The sequence below is a fragment of the Aythya marila genome (genome assembly GCF_965140915.1).
Source record: "Aythya marila genome assembly, chromosome: 13".
Classification (NCBI taxonomy): Eukaryota; Metazoa; Chordata; class Aves; order Anseriformes; family Anatidae; genus Aythya; species Aythya marila.
This window is the reverse complement of record NC_139054.1, coordinates 674,255-694,208: the sequence shown is the minus strand read 5'-3', so window position 1 is coordinate 694,208 and position 19,954 is coordinate 674,255. Positions and strand designations below refer to the sequence as shown.

Sequence of the window (19,954 nt, the reverse complement as noted above, 5' to 3'; positions counted from 1 at the left end):
TCACAGTGTGCATTTTTTATTCAACACAACTAAAGGGCAGGGCTAATTAAAAAAAATAATCAGCAGCTGGACTTCAGTATCATTCAAGAAGAGGAACACACGAATGACCAATTTTGCAGTTCTCTGGCTTTATCCCGTAACCTGCTTTTTTACACCATCTCTCTCTATAAATTAATAAGAGATAAAGCCAACGATTAACTGCAGTGTTCACGAAAAACTTGCAGTCCGTATCACACAGTCTCTTCTGATCTGGCATCACTGAGGTGTAAAGGTGAGAATCATCCAGCTGATAACGAAGTAGAAGAGGAAGATAGGGTACACAACCAGAGCTTTGCGGTTTGGAGGCTGACTGTCTGCCAGGAAAGCTGTAGACGCTGGTGACAAAGGAAAAGAAAAATACTTGAAATGCGAACAACATAAAACTGAAAGAGAAAGATCCACTGCAGATGTTAACAAGTTTGAATTAGTATCTTGATTGCAATTACGCTGAAGGACAGAAAATGGTAACTCATTGTTCAATAACAATGGTCTCTAATTGTAAGTTAAAACTAAGATTCACTTATTTATTACATAGAAAAACAAATGCTGATTAACACTGTGTAGTAAGATTCAGACATATATTAAGAACAGGAGAAATAATGCAAATGCACCTGTATGAGACTAGTGATTTTTAAATGGTATTTCTAACTTAGGTCACGGAATAAAATACCTCGGAGTCTCACGTTAAGTTTAATATTAAATTACCATCCTCCTATCAAGGGTAGTTTGTGTACGACCACAAAAATCAAGAGGAGCATCGGCAAATGGAAGGCAAAGGCAGAAATTCTTTACTAGGAGGGTGGTGAGGCCTTGGCACAGGCTGCCCAGAGGAGCTGGGGATGCCCCATCCCTGGAGGTGCTCAAGGCCAGGTTGGATGGGGCTTTCAGCAGCCTGGTCTAGGGGGAGGCATCCCTGTCCATGGCAGGCGGGTTGGAATTAGATGATCTTTAAGGTCTCTTCCAAGCCAAACAGTTCTGTGATTCTGTGAAATGCTCAGCGTGCACAACAGCGCTACAACACAAAGCACTCACCTAACGTCGACCAACCAAACATGGCCATTACGACGATGAGACGAACAATGAAGCTGACGGTCCCGGAACCTGCCAGCAGCACCAGCCTGCACACCAGCATCGCCACCGTCAGGGGCAGGACGCAGTAACCCAGGACACACAGGCTCTGAAAAAATGATCTAGAAAGGAGGGTGAGAAACGGAAAAAAAGCAGTCAGATCAAAACATCACCGAAGATTCCATAAACTGGAGCATTTTGACTGCTCCTATACACCAGCAGCACTCACATAGTCCCTCCAAGCAGCTTTGAGTTTAGTGTGATGACAACTGCACCAAACCAGATGATGACGAAGACTTCAGCAAACTGCGGCCCTCCGTCTTCTTTACTATCTGCTGATCCACCCTGCAGCATCCTGTTGTAGGTAACGGATATAATGAGTTAATTCCAACTTATGACTGAGTTTTTGCAAACTTGGAGTAGTCGACAATAGGAAGCTGTGATGTCAGCCCCTAGCTAGGCTGAAGACCAATTATTTTTCATCTGCTTTCTTATTTTTGGTATCCTGAATTTTGTATAGGAAAAGAAAAGGACTGCTGCCCAATAGAGGGCACCTTGGTTCACTTGTGTACTTGTTCTGAGGACCGTGCAAGTATACACAGGAGAAAAAAACAAGACAACAGAAAAGATGACAAAAATTAAACTACTGAGAGTTTGGTCATCTCTCAAAGAAGGCACTGCATGACAAAAACAGGTATGCCTTAAGGTAAGATTGTAACACACGTGTAAGATAGGCACACGTAGACCTGAAAACTTCAGTTACACCATCTGTTTCTGATAAAGCTCTAACAATGTTTTACTGAATGTTTTCAGTACACTGAGCACGTAGGAGCCATAGTCATCTCCCGTCTATGAACTGCTGCAACAAGCTTTTTTTTTCCATCAGTCCTCCAGGGTACATAGCATAAACACAGCAGTTCTCAGATGTACGTTTGGACCTACGGATTAGGGTCAAAGAAGTCGTCCAAACGTGTTAGCATCAAGAACGATCAGAATCAGAACACTTTTCAGTAAAATTCTTAAGACAGGGTGAGGGAGGGCTCACCCTTAAATCCTAAATTTAAAGATGGGAGGTCCTAAGGGGCTTCAAGTGTTCAAAGTACATTTTATAAGAAAACCTAAAAAGACTGTAGAAAAGCTAAACAGCATCAGAAGAACTTGTTTTCAACACATGTAAAAGGAAATTCCAAATTTCTTGTTTCCCCAATGTCAAAGACTAAAACAATAAAAATCCACTGCTTATCAGTACTTACAGTGCTAGTGACACACAAAGCACCAAAGGGCCCCAAAGATCCCCTGGAGACAGAGGAAAAAAACAAACATAAACATCACAGAACGATGCTCAATTGTTAGGAAAGTAACAAAGCACCCTCTTCCAACTCAGCTTGTACGTACAGTCTCTGAGGAGCGCGCTACTCTTTTTCGGATACATGACGTGGACAAATTTCTTCCCAACAGCCTTTAGGTCTCTCATCTGAAATAAAGCAGTAACTTTTAATTTGCCTTTTCATAAAAGTTACAGACCTCAACCAAACACAGAAAGACGGAAAGTAAAGCCCTATCGATGGTAAATCAAGACAGGATCCAACTCAAAAATTTCTGTAGCATCCTCTGCAACAAACAACGCTGAATCTCCTACGTTCCTTAACGACCACAGATGTATCATTTACTCTAACAATACCCAATTAAGAAAAATAATTTATTTGCTCCCCTAAGAAAATTAATTAAAAATCCTGTTAGTCAGGACGGTCTCATCCCATGTTCCATGTGAGGCTTTTACCCTTCCACAGATTTTGGGATCAGACAAACTTTGAGGCTGCAATTCAAATGCTTTATGACCCGTGAGAACTGATTTTATACGTATAGCTCAAAAAAAAAAACAACACACACACACAAAACAATAAAACTTTTAAAGATGTATAAATCAAACAGAATTATGCGAAAATACAGAGTTGCATAGCAGATGGCCCAAGAAAACAGGAAAACACAGGTTTTACTGCAAACAGAAGCAGGGAATACGAACTCACAATAGTATCCTTAACAGGTTCATCCAGCGTGGAGTAATCTTCGTCAGGGGAGTGCGACCCGACAGGCACGGAGATCTCCCCTTCCACCGGGATGTCCTCCGATATCGACACGTCTGCCAGGCCTGCGAACTGAGCAAGGGGTGAAGCCGTTAGGGCGGGGGAAATACAAACCAACCGCTTCGGCTGTAGGATTCAGGACACACCAACCAACCGCACAAACTGTTCACGGGTTTTTCAGCTGGGTCTATGGTGAAAGAAATGCTCGGAGCTAAAGCTAAAGATCCCAGTATTTAAAAGGCTTCTTACGTCGTGCTTTTTTAAAGCACAGTGAAAGGAGCCTTTTAAATACTCGGATCAGCAGCAGAGCCGAGGCAGTCTGCTTGGTTTAACCTGCTCGCTCTGACCAGGCGCCCAACAGGAGCAGTGCGGGGCTGCTCCCAGTGCCTGTACCCTGCCGTTCCCTTCTCTGTAAGCACCGGTAGCTGAACGAAGCATAAAACCTGTGCTTTGTGGGCAGCACAGCGCCCAGCAGCCGCAGCAACGGGACCGGGCCCCCCACAGCAGACCCCGCGGGGCAGCTCGGGGCCGGCCCCGGGCAGGAGCCCCCTGACAGCGGGGCCTGCTCCGGGCAGAGCCGAGGGCCGCGCCCCCACCGGCCCTGCTCGGCCCCTCAGAGCCCCTCAGGGCCCCTCGGAGCCCCCCACCCGCCCCCTGTCGCCCCTCTCTCACCAGCGGCCCCGCGGCCGCCCCGGCCCCGCCGCCCTCCGCCGCCGCCATCTTGGCTGCCGAGGCGACGTGGAGCCGGGCGTGACGTCAGCAGCCGCGCGCGGCGCCCCCCGCGCGTCACGCGCCGCCGGCGTCCCTGGCAACGGGGAGGGAGGGGGCGGGGGGGGCGGGGGGGGAGCACGGCCGGCAGGGGGCGGACGGGGCCGGGGGTCGGGGCCGGGGCCCTGTGCACAAACCGAGAGAGAACGGCGTTAACGGGAATAAAGCCGTTAGTGGGGATAAATCCCTTAATATGAATAAAATCGTTAATGGGAATAAAGTTGTTAACGGGAATAAAGTCATTTATGGGATTAAAGCCGTTAATGGGGATAAAGCCGTTAATAGGGCTGGGTTCGTTACTGGGGGCGATGCCGTTGCTGGGGCCGGGCCGGTCCCGGTGCCGCCCCCCGCCCGCCGCCCCCCGCCCGGGACTACATCTCCCAGCTCCGCCGCCGCCCGGAAGCGGGGGTCGCGCTGCGGGGCCGGGCGGCTCCGGGGGCGGCTCCGGGGGCGGCTCCCGGCGGGGCTCGGGCAGGGCCGGGGCTGGGGCCGGGCTGCGGCGCTCCCCTCCCGTCCCCTCCCCTCCCTCCGGTCCCGTCCCTCCCGTCCCGTCCCGTCCCGCCCGGCCGCGGGGCAGCCATGGGGCACCCGCCGCTGGAGTTCAGCGACTGCTACCTGGACAGCCCCGACTTCCGAGAGCGCCTCAAGTGCTACGAGCAGGAGCTGGAGCGCACCAACAAGTTCATCAAGGACGTGATCAAGGACGGCAACGCGCTCATCGCCGCCATCCGCAGTGAGTGGGGGGGTCCCGGGGGTCCTTTGGGTGCCGGGGGCTCCGTCCCCTGCCAGCCGTGCGCCCCCCGGGGTGCCGCGGGCCGGGCGCTTTCAGGGAGCTGTAGGGAGCTGCACGCAGCCCTGCGGAGCCCCACGGCAGCTCCGGGGGGCTCAGCGCAGCCCCCGTGTGCCCACCCGGTGCCAAGGCCGGTGGGCTGGGGGGCTGGCAGGGCGCGGGCAGGAGGCAGCACCCACCGGGGGGTCCCGGGCTGGGGCAGGTCCTGCCGGCAGCACCCACCGGGGGAGAACCAGCCCCCCGTGTGAGTGCCGCCTCCCTGGGCTCGGGGACAGCGGCTGCCCGGCCTGCTGAAGGCTCCCGGGCACGGTGTTTGCTTGGGGAGAGCAGCCCCGTGTCTGGGGGGGGTGCCCGGTGGCCTGGATTCACCGCAGAGCAGGGGGAGCGGGGCTGGGGGTGGCACTGCCCAATTCTTCCCCACGGGGTCTTCCCTGGCATGGCCTGCTGCTGGAGCGAGGGATGGCACACCAGAAGCACCTTGTAGTTCATCTTTCTGTGTGCTTTTTCCCCTTTTTGTTCCCCTTAGTTTTAAATAACAGTGAGAATTGTATCCATGTAAATGCAGACTTTGGTGGTGACATTACGGGGGTCCCTTGTTCAGAAGCATGTTAAAACACAGCCAGAAACGATAGAGCAGTATCTGTAAATGCTGTGCTTGCATCAGACCAAGTGAAGACAAAAACAAATATCTGCAGTGCAAGGTCTGCTCATAGGCTGCTTTCCTCATCTGCTCGTTGATTTCTAGTTGGTATTAATAGGTTTAGATGCTGCCCTTTTGTTCAGAGCTTCCTTGTTATCAAGGCCATGACTGGAATAGCCTGTGTTTGCCCATCTGGAAAACAGCGATGACAAAAGCCAGTGTGACTGAAACAGCAGACGCTGCTGGTCTGCAAGATGCTCATCTTCTGCAAAAGAAATCCCTGAATCTCTGCTTGGTCCAGGGCGAACAAAATTAAAAAAAAATAAAAAGGATTTCAACAAGCCTCTTTGTTAATGTAAATACGTTGCTCTTTCCTAACTGCTTTGGTCAAAACAGTTTCCCTTTTTAATGTTTACAAGCCCTCGTGCGAGCTCGCTGGGTGCACGCCGCGCTGGGCTTTGCTGGCTCAGCAAACCCTTCCAGCAAACGGGCTGGCGAGGGAGGAAGGGAAGAGTAGGAAGAAGCCGCCTTCACCAAGTGGGTTTGCCCCCCAGAACTCAGGAAACCTGGGATTTCTTGCCTGCAGTGGTGTGGGCGTGTTCTCGTTTTGTCTTCCAGGCTGAAGCTGAGCAAACAGGCGCAGGAAGCGCCCCGGCCCGCTGGGGACAGGTGGGGAGGGTGCCAGGGAGCTGCCCACCCACCGGCGGGCTCGGCCAACCCCACCGCATCCGTGGTAGCAAAAATGCTGGTGTCTTCCCCTCTGAATCCTGCCCACGTAGGGCTGTAGTTAGGGTTCTGGGGCCAGCAGCTGTCTCGTTGCCTGAGCACCCTGAGGTCATTAAGCCCCACTTCCCGGTGAGGGATGATTCATCCCTGCTCCTTGGTGGAGCTGTGGGACGTGTCCCTTGGCAGCAGCGAGGCAAAGGTAATGGCAGCCCTGCCAGGAGAGTGAGAGTCCTTCGTTAAGGGTGCAGCGTTCATTAGGGTGATTGCTCTCATTAGACCTGTTATCTGAAGGCTCGGAGTTGTGAGGTTTCTGTCCCAGAACGCTCATTAGCAGTCACCGCAGACTCACAATTAGTATTTACGGGAGAACACAACAGGTTTTCGCTTGTCTGTAATCGACAGCTGCCATTAACATTTCAAAAATAAAGTGCCTCTGAGGGTGGGGTTGAAAAAAAATTTGGGAGGGAGGTGGAGCGATGCGCGAGGGACCCGGGCTGCGAACAGCGAGCCCCAGCCGATGCCGATCCTTCGCGTTGTGCCTTTCCCTGGGCACGGTGTGGTGCCACTGGAGCCCTTGGCCAGGCTGATGGGGGCACGGATTCAGTGGCTGAGGGCAGAGTTCTGGGGACCTGCAAGGTTTCTGTGGCGTTGGTCTGACTGGCGAACGAAGTGAAACAAGATTTCAAGCAGATCAGTCCCCTGCTCTGCGCAGACTCATGGAAATTTTGAGTTCCTGCTGCCCTCGTGAGTTTGAGGACTTGCTAGTGCTAGGTCAGAGGCTGGGCTGGGTGGTCTCGGGGGCCTCTCCCAGCCCAGATGATTCTGTGACTGAATTACCTGAGCGCGGCAGCGTCTGCGCAGCGTGCCAAGGAGAGCGTGGTTCCCCGCGCTGGGGAAACGGCCTCTGCGTGGTCTGCTGGGAACAGTCCTCATTTCGGCTCAAAAACCCAAAACTGCCCAAAGTGGCCTTTCGTTTTCTGTTTGCCAAGTAATAGCAAAACCAAGTGAGTGTGACTTCACAGAATGGCCCGCACGCGGGGTGGTTTTGAGTTGTCTGCTAGGAGACGTGTGGTGTTCGTCTCTCGGCTGCTGATCGTGTTGGTTTGGAAAGTGAGAGTTGTCTCAACTTACCTGGTGGGCGAGAAAATCTAGCAGCCACCTTCCTGCTAGGCAGGAGCCTTCTAGCAGAATCTCTAGGGGCTAAAGCAGAAAGCAAACAAAGCCCAAAACTGCCCTACTCAGTGTCACTTCGATGCAAACAGCACAAGCCAGGCCTCCAGCAGCTCTCTGGTAATTCAGTGACTTCCATTTGAAGATCTTTGGAGGGCATCTGACTTTATTTTTTGCAGCACGTTTGCCGGTAGGTCGATTCACTGGTACCGTATTTGTAGCTAATTAATAGGTGACCTCGAACGCAAATTCTCAAACAAGTCGTTCAGGTACTTGCAGGACTTGTTTAGGAACAGGCTTGAGAACGCACGTGGTGCCCCTGGAGGAGGCAGTCCTGTGCCAGCCAGAAGTCAAAGATAGCAAAAAAAAGGTTACTTCACGACAGAAATAGGAGTGATTTTTGTTGCAAAGTTGGCCGTATCCCTTCCTTTTCGTGCCAGAAGCACTCAGACTCGCTGGAGGAGCCAAGTGACCGCGTTCCTCCTGGACGTGTTGCCCTGCCACCGCCACAGCACCCCTGCAGCCCGGCTGTGGGGGGCACGGGCTCGGTAGTGGGGAGGCCCCAGGCGGCTGTGCTGGGGGCTGCCACGGTGCTGGAGCTGCCTCGGCCCCTGGGAGGTGCCAGGGCCATGCTGAGCCCCAGTGCGAGCTACGGGGCCGGTCGGAAGGGAGAGGAGCTGAGGTGCGCGGTGCCTGCGCTCACCTCTCCAGGGAGGGCTGACGGAGCAACACGTGGCAGGCTCAAAGTGCAGTCGCTTTCCTTTCAGGCTTAAAAGGCAAAGAAAGGTGTTCAGGCTGCCTGTTGTACGGCACCGTACGCCTGTCTCCCCTGGACTGCCAGCCACTACTACCCGCCTGACAAATTGGGTCTGTTCTTTCTGCAATCTTACAGTTCCTTGAAAATCAGCAAGCTGCAGGTGTGCTAGGATGCAGATGACTAGGCAGCATCGTAGCTGTAAGAATAGTTTATTTATATCACTTTCTTTCCACGGCTCAAGATGCTGTTTTACTTGGGGGGAATCTCTTCTGCTTGCTGCATTCTGCTGTGTGCTTATCTGTGCAAAAGCATTCCCCTGGTCTTTGATCTTCTCCTGCAATTATCAATCAAATGGAGCATGATAAATATCAAGTGGAGGCTGTTTTTACTAACATGTGAGTGCTGCAGTGGTCTAGGCTAGCTTGTGGAGCTGGAAGAGCTTTGAGTTCTCATGCCCGTGTTGCATAAGTGCTTTTGATCTGTTTCTGTGTGCCATAAAGTTGTGAGGGTTGCTCGTGAATTTGCATGCCGGTGAATCAGCTTCTGCAGGCGGCGGGAGTGTTTTGTCCTGGAAGGGCAGCGCTACGCAACGACGTGCAGAGGTGTCTGTGCCTGCAGAGCACACGGGTGCCAGCAACAGCAGAGGCTGGATGGGCTCTGCAGAGGGTGGCTGCTGGCGGGGAAGGTGCTGCCTTCCCGGGCAGCCACCACGGGGCTGCAGCCGTCAGCGCTGCTCTCAGCAAACATCGATGCTGCCGTCAGTACGGTGCTTGAGGATTCAGTGCTCTGGAGTGCGGAAAGCAGCGTGTCAAGAAAATGTGATACTTTAACGAGATTAAAGCAGCCCTGCAGTGGTCTGTTGGATTCTTGCAGAAAACCCGTGTGCTCTTTCATGTAAATCTGTAGACAAAGGCTTGAATCCATAGAGATAAGGTTTCTGGCTGCTGGTGCAGTGCTTTGGATCCAGATACTGGGTTTTGCCCGTGTGTGAACAAAGCCAAAGCTCTCTGGAAAAGGGAGGAAGGGGAAGGAGCTCTGTCCCATGCATGCCCCTCGTTGCGGGAGCTGTCTGGGCAAACATTAGCTCTGCGCTCCGCAGAGCTGGGCGTTGAGGCGCTCGCATTGGAAATATCCTGCCCCACAAAGACAGCTTAGTTGTGAGCCAGCATATGGCACGTTAACGAGGATGTGCACAGAAACCTTCCGTGTGGATGCACAGAGCCCTTCTGTCTCGTGGAGAGCCGCTCGTCGAGCTGCCCAGTGTGCTCGGGGAGCCTGCAGCCCAAGCAGGACGGGTGTGAACAGCCTCTGGTGCCACCGGTTCGGCAGCAGCGGGGGCTGCTCTTGCGTCCAGGATCGTGGTACGGCTGCCACCAAACCCATCCAGCTTGTTAAAAGCTGCTCTGTGCTCCTCTCCCCTCCGCTTGCATCCTTCATGGGCCTCCAGCAGCAGCCAGCACCTGGGCCGTGACCTGAACGGGTGCAGGATCAGACCAGGCTCCCAAAGCAGGGAAGCAGCAGCTCAGGGACCCGTTATCGGGAAAAACAACCAGCTTACTCGCTGCTTCCTGAGATCTCTGGTGTCAGGCACTGCGGGGAGCCTGACTGCAGCCACCCAGACTGGGGCTGGGAGGGTTCAGCCAGGTGTCCGGACCTGCTGCTGGCCTTGGAAATTGAGGGAGTCTGGGAAGGCTCCACAGAGAATAAAGAGAGGCCCCAATCTGCTGGCTGTCCCTCTGACCTGCCGCTGAAGTCTCCTGAACAGAGCTGCTGCGGGATGTCCCCAGCTGAAGGGACACCTTCCCCCTCCTTCCCCCTTTTTCCTGGAGCAGACTACAGTCCAGCAGTTCGTGTTAAGCCGTTTCTGGACTTTAGCAGGGGAAAAATGACTTGCTGGAAAATACATCACTCTCCTCTAGCAGTAATAGCTGCTTGCGTTTCTCCGCTCCTTGCTTGTCTTCTCCGTCCTTGCTGTGAGGTTCCTCCAGCCACGGCTGGGCAGATGCTCGCTGACACATGCAGAAAATTCCTTCCTTCCTTGCTGGGTTATCACAGCCACTGCTTTCTGACGCTTGTCCTGGTCCCTACAGGAAGGTTTCCAGAACCACAAGTAGTTACTATAGATAACTTTATTTTTTTTCTCCTAATTTCTCAGCTGTCATTGTCTGAAAAGACAGCAGGCCAGCTGAAAAGCAGTAAATTGCTTAGGGGACGTGTTGTGTAGACATAGACACCTCCTAGCCTTAAACCACGTACACCCTTCAAATTCAGGGTGTCAGGGGCATGCTAATTTCGCCAAGAACCGTTGATTTCCTGCATGTTTCTCCTCTCCAAGGACAGGCGTGCAGTAATACAATGCCAGTCCTATGGCTCTGAGCACAGCCACGTGCTCCTGAGCGTGGCCGTGCTGCGGGGCTGGGGCTTTGTGCCGCGCTGGTGCAGGGTGGCAGCAGGAGCACCTGGCGGCACGCGCAGAGCCCGCAGTGACTGCGTGTGGGAGACCACAGCGTCCTGCGGTGTGCTACCAAACCGCGCCGGCTACAGAAGTGGTAATGAAGTACTTTGGTGTTGGGGTTACCGACAGAGTTGGATGTGTGTAAAGATAGCACTAAACCTGATTCTTTTCACTGAAAAATCACGTCACGTTTTTTTCTCGGCACCTCTCCCTGCCTTTCTGGGAGTGGGAACTCAAAATCCCCGTGCCCTAGAGCACTTCTGGAGCCGTGCTCAACTTGCAAAATACTTTCTGTGTCTTTATGTCAACGCAGCAGACTTGAGCTCACGTGCCACTGACAGCTCTCCCTGTTGAGCTTTTCCACTCCTGTGGAGCATGCTTGGGGCAGGTGGAGGAGGGGAGTCTCCCTGCAGCCCAGCAGGCAGTGAAGATTCTCATTTTTTCCTGGGCTTTCGGCACTGGGAACAGAACTGAAGGTCCCAAGGTGGTACAAACCTAAAACAGCTGTGCCTTAACCAGAAACCAAAAAACAAACAACCAAAACAAAGCGAGTCACCCCCCAAAACCTAACCTTCAGATGAAGGCAGGAAGGAAAAGGAGCCTGCACAGTATCTGCGTGCTCCAGTTGCGAGGCATATCTGCCCCCGTTCCGGGGCTCACTGCTGTGCATGTGCTGGATTTGGCTCCTGGCTGGATGCAGCTCGCTGCTCCGTGTGGCACCATGCATGGCCGTGCCCCTGCGGAGGAGCAGTGCCCATCGTGGCGAGGAGCACAGCCAGTGGGCATGCAGCCGCCTGCCTGCACGGGAAGCACATCAGGGTGCACCACTGTCTCGTGAGAGCTCAGCTGCCTGCATTGTCACAACAGGCAAATCACAAAATTTTGTTGTTGTGTTTCTGTATTTTTGTTTTGTTGTGTTTCTGTATTTTTTCCTCTGCTGCACAAGACATGCCTGCAGCTCTTCATCCATCTTCTGTTGCCTTTCTTGGCTCCTTCCCTGGAAGGATGTGGGTGTTATCCATGTTTTGTAATGTGTCCATGGGCTCGCAGCGGTGCTGCTGCTGACTAAAGAGTTTCCTCTTGAGTCACCGTACGAAGACTCAGCTTTTCTGGCTTTTTTCTTGAGAAATTTTTTGAATATTTGAGCTATTAATTCTGTTGGTCGCACGCTGGTAACTACAGATGTGGCTTCCCCACTCACCCGCGGGCACTCCATGGGTGGCTGGTGCGGTGCTGCGGCACGGTGCTGGCAGGGCAGCGCTGCTCCACTGGTGCTGTGCCCGGCCTGGCAGGAGAGCAGAGCTCCAAAACGTGGTCCCCAGGTGTGCGTCCAGGCTGAGCTGCGGCAGGAGCTGCACACGGGAGTGCCGCTGCCGCCCCTGCTGTGGGTGTCTGGGCACAAGAGCAGGGCCCTGTCGCTGCGGCCGCTGCTGCTCAGCGCTGCTTTGGGAGCTACAAAGTCTCTGTGCAGCCTGAAGAACCTTGGTGTTCATAGAAAAGACATGGCAAACTTTTTTCCTATGAGCAGATAGCTCTATTTTACGGATATTGAACACCCCAGAATGAAAGGTCCTTTGCAACTGCTGGCGAAATTCAGCAGGCAGCAATTATTTTTCTTACTAAGCATTAAACGAAGGTTTAAAACTGTGAAAACTGCAACAAACTGCACAAAACTATTACACCAGCACCTGATAATTATGAGGAAAATGCTTTTGGAAACCTCTCAGTTTTGTGTTGGTGATATCGAAGTTTTCTTTTGGTTTTGTTTTGAGTCACAGACTGCTAACCGCTGTCCGGATCTCCTCTGGGAGCTGTGATCCTCCAGCTACTGCTGGATTTTCACCTCTTGGGCATGTTCAAAGAGTTCCTTTGCAGCTGGCATCCTTTTTTGTCACTTTGCTCTCCGTTCAGGTAAACACAGTCAAGTTCATGTGATGTTTGAATGATGATAAGAGCAGTTGAATAGTCTGAGATAACGTTTCCAAATATACGCAGAACACAGAGCTCCTAGCAGCCACCGAGTCGCGCTCGGCAGCCTGTTTCCCCCTCCTTTTTTTATCCAGTTTCTGTTCCTCCAGCCAAGGCTGATTATGAAGTGCTGAGGCCAGATACTTTAAAAACAAGAGTAATTGCATTAATCCTACCAAACGTGCAGCTGTGAAAACAAAGGGCAACGAACACGGGCTGTTTTCTGCTGTCACGTGCAGGCCGGGGACCCGCTGGGTGCGCAGGGGCAGTGGAGCTGCCCGGCGGTGGCGGGGGGCGCGAGGCTGCCTCTGCCTGGGGGTCTCTCCGGGAGGTGGCTGCCAGAGGGACGCCTCCGACGGCTTTGCCGATCATGAGATCTGTCCATGGGGACCGCAAGTGCTCTGGCCCGGATACGAGTCTGTTGTTTTCCTGTTGGTCTGCCCTGCCTTCGTGCTGCCTGTGCGGCCAGGAGCTCCTGGAGCACACCCCCAGAGCCGCCCTGCCGAAAGCTGGTGCTCTTCACTCAGCATCCTTCGGGCCTGTCCCCGGGGCTGTCAGGAAAGGAGGCTGCCTCGTGTGGTGTCTAGAGAAACGCGGGTGTCAGTAGGTATGCAGCAGCCGCCTGTGCAGCTCTCCTGGAACGTGCTAGGGATTTACCGATTGCTTTAATGCAAAAACACCAGCCCCACCTTCATCCCCAGCGTTTGTGCCCGCAGAGCAGGAGCTGGGCAGCATTCCTCTCGTGGCTGGGCTCTCAAAAGGCTCTCCTTCATTTGCTCCAGTTTAATAAATTCCAGGGAGGTGCTGCCTAATTTCCCACTCCAGCAATGGTTTGATTAGGCACCGGGCAGTCTGCAATTCTGCAGGTCTAGTGAGAAGGAAATGTGGCCACGGTCCTTTGATCCGCTGTGCTCTTCACAAAACATGTTTTCCTTCCCATCACTGTAGCTGAAGTGAAATACAAAAGCCGCGAATTTCCTGAGGGTTCAGGCTCTGCCCGGAGCTCAGCTGTGATCTGAGGGATCCGTGCCGTGTGAGCCTGGGATGAAATAATGAATGGAGTGGGCTGACTGCAGCGGCGCTCCCAGCAGAGGGATGTTTGCCAGCTCCTTTGATCTTCTGGGGCGGCAGGATCTTCTTCTGAATGCAACTTCTGTGTAAACCTGGAGTTAAAATTAATGAAGAAAACTTGGTTATTTCCCCTATGGTATACTGGATGAATGTCTTGACATAAAGGATTGAGATAAGTTATAGCCGCATTATTTCTTAATGCGCATTTCAACATTTCTGTTGATTTCTAGGGCTGCTCATCTCTGTAGCTCCCATCTCAGTTACTCGTGCGCTTTGCCCCATCTCCCTCCTGTCTTTTTCCAGTTTTGCTGAAGGAACTACTCCAGTTTGCAGAACTGCTGGATGGGTTTGAAAGGCCAGAAAAATGCCAGCGGTGAAAAATTGTTCTGTCAGGAGTCGAGCGTTCAGAGTCTACTTCTGCCTCCTGCTCGCGAGGAGGAGCATTGAGCTTCGACTGGAGCCAAGAGCACGAGAAATGGTTTTGCCAGCAGCAGCAGTGCCGTAGTGCTGCTCCATGCGGGGAGAGCAGGCGGCTGCCAGCGGCTGTGTCTCTGCCTGGCTGAGCTCAGGGAATGCCCCGCACCTCGCAGGGAGGTCGTGGCTGTCCTCAAATGGCAGAAGCAACACCATAAAAGATAAATCCGCATTCTGGCCATTCTAAAAACATCAAAAAACGTGGCCTTGGGTGCTGCCATGCAGGAAGGCAGGACAACTCTTCCTCAGCCATTGGGGTCTGTGTGGGAGTGTGGGCTGCTCTGTGCCTTTGCTTTAATACGTGGCTTTGTTCCTTGCTCGTCTTCACAATCTGTGTTACCTGCATCCTTCACTTGCTGTTTTCTCCGAAGTAGACTGAAGAGCCCCAGAACTTGCCAGCTTTCCTGAAGTGCAGCAGGTATGGTGTAGCAGGTTTCCCTCCGTCCGTAAAGGAGACAAGGCAAGCAGGAGAAACATGATTAATGTGAACAATTGCTGTGTTGGTCTTCTGCTTGTGTTGGTTTTGCTTGTTTGTTTTAAACAAGCAGTAAAGAAATAAACAAGCCAATCAAGCAAGTTCGTGCACTTGACACAAGGGGGGCAAGGAGGAGAATTTATGGGAATGAAAAATTACATCGTGGATAGGAAACAAACCAGGGTGGCAAAGGTAGGGGGGTGATATGTAAGTTTAGTTAATGACACACGAGGCAAATCACAGCTTGTAGCACAAAGGGCCCTACAAAAGGCACAAAGAGCTGTGTACAAGCAGGTAGGTACGGGTACCAAAAAGGGTGTTTGTAGCTGAACTGCAGCCCTGCCCTGCTCCCTGGAGCCTGCGCTAGATCAACCACGGTAGTGAAAAGGCGATTAATAACAGACACAGTCAATAAAGGACCGATGGAAAAGATGAATGATAAATGCATAACAAAAGCGTTGGGCATTCAGTAAGATCCTTTGCAAGAGAAACGTAAAACACAGCTAAATGTAGCAGGTTATTTTTAGCAGTTCGGGCTAGCCATTTATTTCTGGCAAATGGAAAACCCAAGTCAGCCTGTGAAAAATGACCTTTGTAAAACGTGTCAGTATTTCTGAACCTCCACGGTGGCCAGAAAGCCTTTGAGGCGTTTCCAAACAACTTGCCACGGGCTAACGCCGAGCACTGCCTACTGTGCGACGGGCCCTTGTGTAAGGGCCTGGTGGGGAGCGGTGCGTACGGCACAGCTGGAGCGCTGTTTTCTAGCAAGTTGCTTGTGTGGATTTGGGACTACCTATGAGGCTAACCGGAAGATTTTTATTTTTTTTCCTCATCTGAAAAAATCAACATGTTTTTGTGTTCAGGCAGCTGTAGAGCACTGTTCGGAGCGCTCTGAGTCAGGACTGATTACTCACTTAATGACACATCTGCGTGCAGCCCGGGGAGCCTCCTTGATTTCAGAGTTGAGGTATTTTGGTGGGACAATGTTTGGGGACTTCGTGGAGTTTGTACACACCGTAGAAGTACAACAGCCCGGGGCAGAATCTGGCACCCTGGCCAAACGCTTTGTGTGCCGGCTGGTAAAGCTTTGCTGCCGGTAGAGAATCCTCTGGACACGGTGGGGTCGGGTACACGCATGCAAAACCTCATCTCTTGGATGGTAACATGGATGAACTCTCTTTTTATACAACTCCCTGTAAAATTATTCAGTGGGAGTTGCTAACAATGGACACATTCTTTTCCCCTCAGGGATTACAACCCTCCCTTTCTCATGCTGGAGAAAAATGGTATTTCTCGTGTTCTGCATATCCCGTTGCACAACTCTCCATGACGAGCTAGAAAAAGTTCTGAAGTGACCAGGCTTGAGAAGAAACGTAGGTGCATGCGTCCTTGGCTGCTGTACATCAGGGTTTTGTAACGTTTCCATGAAAAACTGGATTTCCAGAGTTCAGATTTTTTATATTTTTAAAGAACAAAGCATTTGGTTTTGCTGTTTGTTTTCAGTCTGGAAAAGAGGAAAGCAAAATGCAAAACCAGAGCGCCTTACACATTTGGTCTGTTTATTTGTGCTGCCAGAGCTCAAAAATTGCTTTGGGTTTTCCTTCTCTCAGCACGTAGGTAAGCTTTGGAGGTGCCTTTTCTAGGCAGCTGCATGGGCTGATTGTATGGGCTGGCACGGGCAGAGATGTCCCTGTGGCCACAGGAGCCAGGACAGGCTCTCACCCTGAGCTCCCGCAGGGCTGCCCATGGGTGTCTGCCCCCGCCCCGCAGGAGCACTGCACGCAGTGGTCTGTTCCTCAAAAAGGACCTAGAAGTGTAAAACCAGCTTGTGTTCAGGTATTCCTTCTGGGCATTTATGCTTTTGTCTCACGGCGTTTCCCCCTGTTGGAGCCAAGTTAAGGGACAAACTGTGTTCACTCTAGAAATGACACTGGATGATTGCTACAGTGACGGGGTCTGCTCTTTTGGTTTTTCTCCTCAATTTCTAGTGTGACAAGTGTGGAGCAGTGCCCGACTTAAGTTAGCAACAGAGCTGCTGAACCCTGCCTGCTTCAGCCACGGAGCCCTTCTGGAGTAGGAGCACTTCTCCCGTAGCTTTTTGCTGGGGTGACATGAAGGTGGTCCTGCTTCACCGGGTGCTGAACGTGAAACGAAGGGGAGGCAGAGAAGGGTCCGGCACGGGGATGCCTGGGCAGTAGTAAGGCTCCGTGAGGGTACTGGCGGCCTGCTCCCAACAGATTTGGAGTGCGTGCTCTGCAGCTTCTCTTCTGTGCCGTGGGCTGTTTATGTTTTTTCCCAGTGTTTATTTCCAAAAGTCACACTGCTTTCTCTGCATCTGCTACACCCAAGGTCACGTTGTGTCTCTGGGGCGTTAAATGAGGTGAGCCAAGCACAGCCCTCTTTGTCTCGTGCACGGAGGTGCCAGTGGTCCCTAGCAGTCTGCAGCGGGCTGGCTGTGGCATTTCTATTTTTATGTGCTCGGGGATGCCTTTCGCTCAACAGCAGGTGACCATTACAATCCTGCAGAAGTTTGAAATGAGAAACCCCATTTGTTCCTTGCTGAACAGGGCGTGGGCATCCTCAAATAGCTGCAATCTATAGAGGTGACTTTATATATACGTTAACGTAATGGAAATTTATTCGTGTAGCTTGTAAGCGTGTCGGGGCTGTACCTGGCGCTTGTTCTCTCCCTCTTGCCAGATGCCATTTGGTGAGCGCTGTCCTGTGTGGAAGGATCGGATTTTATTTTTACTAGAAGAGTAAATTATTGTTACCGCAGATTGCTGAAGCTGGCATCATTTACTGAACGCTGCAAGGAAGAGAGTCCTAATGGATTTTTGATTGAATTCATTTTGGTGAGTTCCCATGGAAACAAGCTGTACCAAGCAGGCAGGGTCCTCAGAACTGACGTGAAGCCATCAAATGCTCCCGCTGCTGGGCAGCAATCAGACTGTGTCTGCTTTTTGAGTGGCATTCCTGGCTTGCAGAAGGAGCATCATCCCCCCGTGACTGTCCGGCTCTCCTCGTGGCTGTGGGGCCACCTCCGTGCCGCTGGGCTTTGGGCGTGAAAACCAGGGAGTGGGCAGGGGCCGTGCGGTTGGTAGCCATGTATTTGCATCAGAGGGGGAAAATCTCCAAGTTTCTGCTAAATGAGGGGAAAATACAGATGCTCTGCCTGGGGGCCCTGGTGCAATCCACGGGTACCGGCTCGTGCTGCAAGTCCCACAGGGGCCCAGCCCTTCATGCGTGAGTGTCCGCTGTTCCTGCTGCGCTCGGGATGCCAGCAGGCGCTTCTGCAGCAGGGGAGGGTGCCAAAACCATCCCGAGTTCACTTTGCCAATAAGCATCTCCATCATAACAATGACACTCCTAACACCATAGGAGTACCCAGCGCTGTCTTTGTGTGTATATATAGGATTTGTCAGAAAGCGGTGTTCAGCCAAGGCTCCGTACGTGTACAACGACGAGTAACGTGGGGCAGTAGGAGTCTGCTTTCCATTAAACGATCTTTGAGAGCCGTGCCAGACGCTAGCAGCACCGCTTCCCTTTCCAACTAGTTCAGTTCTTTCCTAACCCTAAATCTTGAATAATTGTTCCCCTATGAAGAATTTGTCTTCCAGCACTGGACGCCACTTGCCTCCCTGCCCCTCTGACCACGCAGAGCTCACGGTGGCACCACGGCTGGCCCCACAGGGGCAGCCCCTCATCTTCTTGCACCCTGTCAGGAGACCGTCCCCTCCTGCTCCTGACCCCTCTCTGAGCAGCGTCCCCAGGACCGTGGTGACATTTGCTGCCTGTGCACAGAGCCTTCCCGAGGCAGAGTCTCTCCTCCGGTGGCAGGATGGCTCAGGGTGCACAGCAACACCCATCATCGCTCCTCATTCTTTCGCCATGTGGATCCTGAGTGGCTGGGGCCATGACGTGGCTTTGTTCAGTTTGGGAAGCGTTCCGTAGGCGTGGGGAATTATTGAGGTTGTTTGATGAAGTAGAATAAATGATGGAGGACGTACTGCTATCCCTAGGTCCCAAAGTAAGGGAAAAGGAATGGAAACCTGGGCTGAGCTGGTTCCTGAGGCGCTGTGCTCTGTCACTGACACCTCCTCGCTGTCGCAGGACAGCAGCTGAAAGGTGTCAGAGGCTGTGAGCTCCCCAGCTGCTGCGGGGTCAGGTCCTGGCTCGGGGGGCTCCAGCCCGTGAGCTGGGCCGGCTGGTGCAGCGCCTGCAGGAAGGCCGGGCTGGCCTCGTGCTGACGCTCAGCCAAGGCCTCGCTCAGCTCTGAAGATCAGTGGAAGGAGCTAGTTCGCTGCGCTCGCCTCTGAGCGCCAAAACCAAGCTGCTGCCCCTCAGGTCAGGCCGGAGGTCCTGGAGTGACCGGAGCCGGCCCTGCTGCTGCGATCCCCAGGGCACGGCCCCAGTGATGCTGACTGGCCCTGGCTCGGGGAGAGGCCGATGCTGGAGCAGCCCCGTGCCCCAGTGCGCTCGCTGCGCTCACCCCAGCACGTTCCCTCTCCCAGATGGAACCGAGCGGTGCCAGACTCAGCAAGGGGCTCGAGTCTTTTTTCACCACTAAGCTCATGTGAGATGTGGTTTATAGCGTGTCCACCTGGATTTGCTTCAGCCAGAAACTTGGCAAATGAAGTTTCAGGCCAGCCAGACAACTTTTTGAAAGGAAAATGTAACTTAAGTCGGTTCTACTGTTTCTTTTTCTTTTTTTCTCGTGAAAAATATATTGTCTTTGGCTTTTTCAGCTCCTTCTCTGCTATTGCCCTATCCAGTTTCTATTACAAAAAGAGAAAAAGGACAACAGCTAGCCAAGGACAATTTCTCCGATAGCAGCACTAGATGCTGTGCTGACACACAGGATGGAAAAACGCTGTGTGCATCCCTCAGCCCAGGCCAGGCTGCCAGGAGCGTGACCCGCGTGCTCAGCCTGGGGTGCGCAGTGCCGGAGCTGCCTGGCCCCGGGGTGCTGAGCCCAGCCCTGGGAGCCACGGCACGCCTTGTGCTCACAGACCTGCTTGGCATGTAAATGGGGCCTTCTGGAATTCAGCCACTAATGAACTTGGGCAAGGTGTGGGGAGTGAGGAGAGGCTGGGCAGGAGGCAATTAAAAGCTTCCAGCGCAGGAGACAGTTTGCAGGGGAAGAACAAAGATTTGCCTGAGTAAGAAGTGAATGAGAGCCTCCGGGCTCGGCCTCGAGTGTGTGAATACAGTGAATGCTGCAGGGACTGAACGTGAATTATTTGCTGAGGTTTTCCATCAAATTAATGACATCATTCTGTGCGAGAGTTCACCCATTTACGCTCGCGCTCTCAGGCTCTCCTAGCAGCTGGTTGCTAAATAGCTACATTCAGGCTTGAATCTGCCCATTCAAGGGCAAAGTTTTGACCCTTGGGAGGAAACTGCTGAACAAGGCTTTTGACGGGAAAGAGGGGATTCTGTGCACTTCGAGGCTCTGCTCCGCCCGTG

At 52.7% G+C, this 19,954-nt stretch overlaps 2 protein-coding genes across 5 annotated transcripts in view; one reads left to right on the top strand and one right to left on the bottom strand.

Annotated features, from left to right (window-relative positions):
• Nucleotides 1-3,959, bottom strand: YIPF6 (Yip1 domain family member 6). The gene is made up of 7 exons (XM_082770772.1): nucleotides 3,864-3,959; nucleotides 3,135-3,263; nucleotides 2,503-2,581; nucleotides 2,361-2,403; nucleotides 1,337-1,462; nucleotides 1,072-1,229; nucleotides 1-374 (listed from the first exon to the last, which is right to left on the bottom strand). Exons 1-7 carry the CDS (start codon nucleotides 3,909-3,911, stop codon nucleotides 256-258), a joined length of 702 nt encoding a protein of 233 aa, XP_082626898.1. The 5' UTR covers nucleotides 3,912-3,959; the 3' UTR covers nucleotides 1-255.
• A 505-nt stretch (nucleotides 3,960-4,464) lies between these two features.
• Nucleotides 4,465-19,954, top strand: part of OPHN1 (oligophrenin 1) — a 57,851-nt gene continuing 42,361 nt past the window's right edge. The window contains exon 1 of one of the 4 annotated variants that reach the window (XM_082771023.1): nucleotides 4,465-4,692. In XM_082771023.1, the coding sequence (XP_082627149.1) occupies nucleotides 4,539-4,692 (154 nt within the window). In that variant the 5' untranslated portion in view covers nucleotides 4,465-4,538. Of the gene's footprint in view, nucleotides 4,693-8,101; nucleotides 8,241-19,954 lie in introns of those variants that run through there. The other 3 variants (XM_082771021.1, XM_082771024.1, XM_082771022.1) reach the window with 3 other exon arrangements.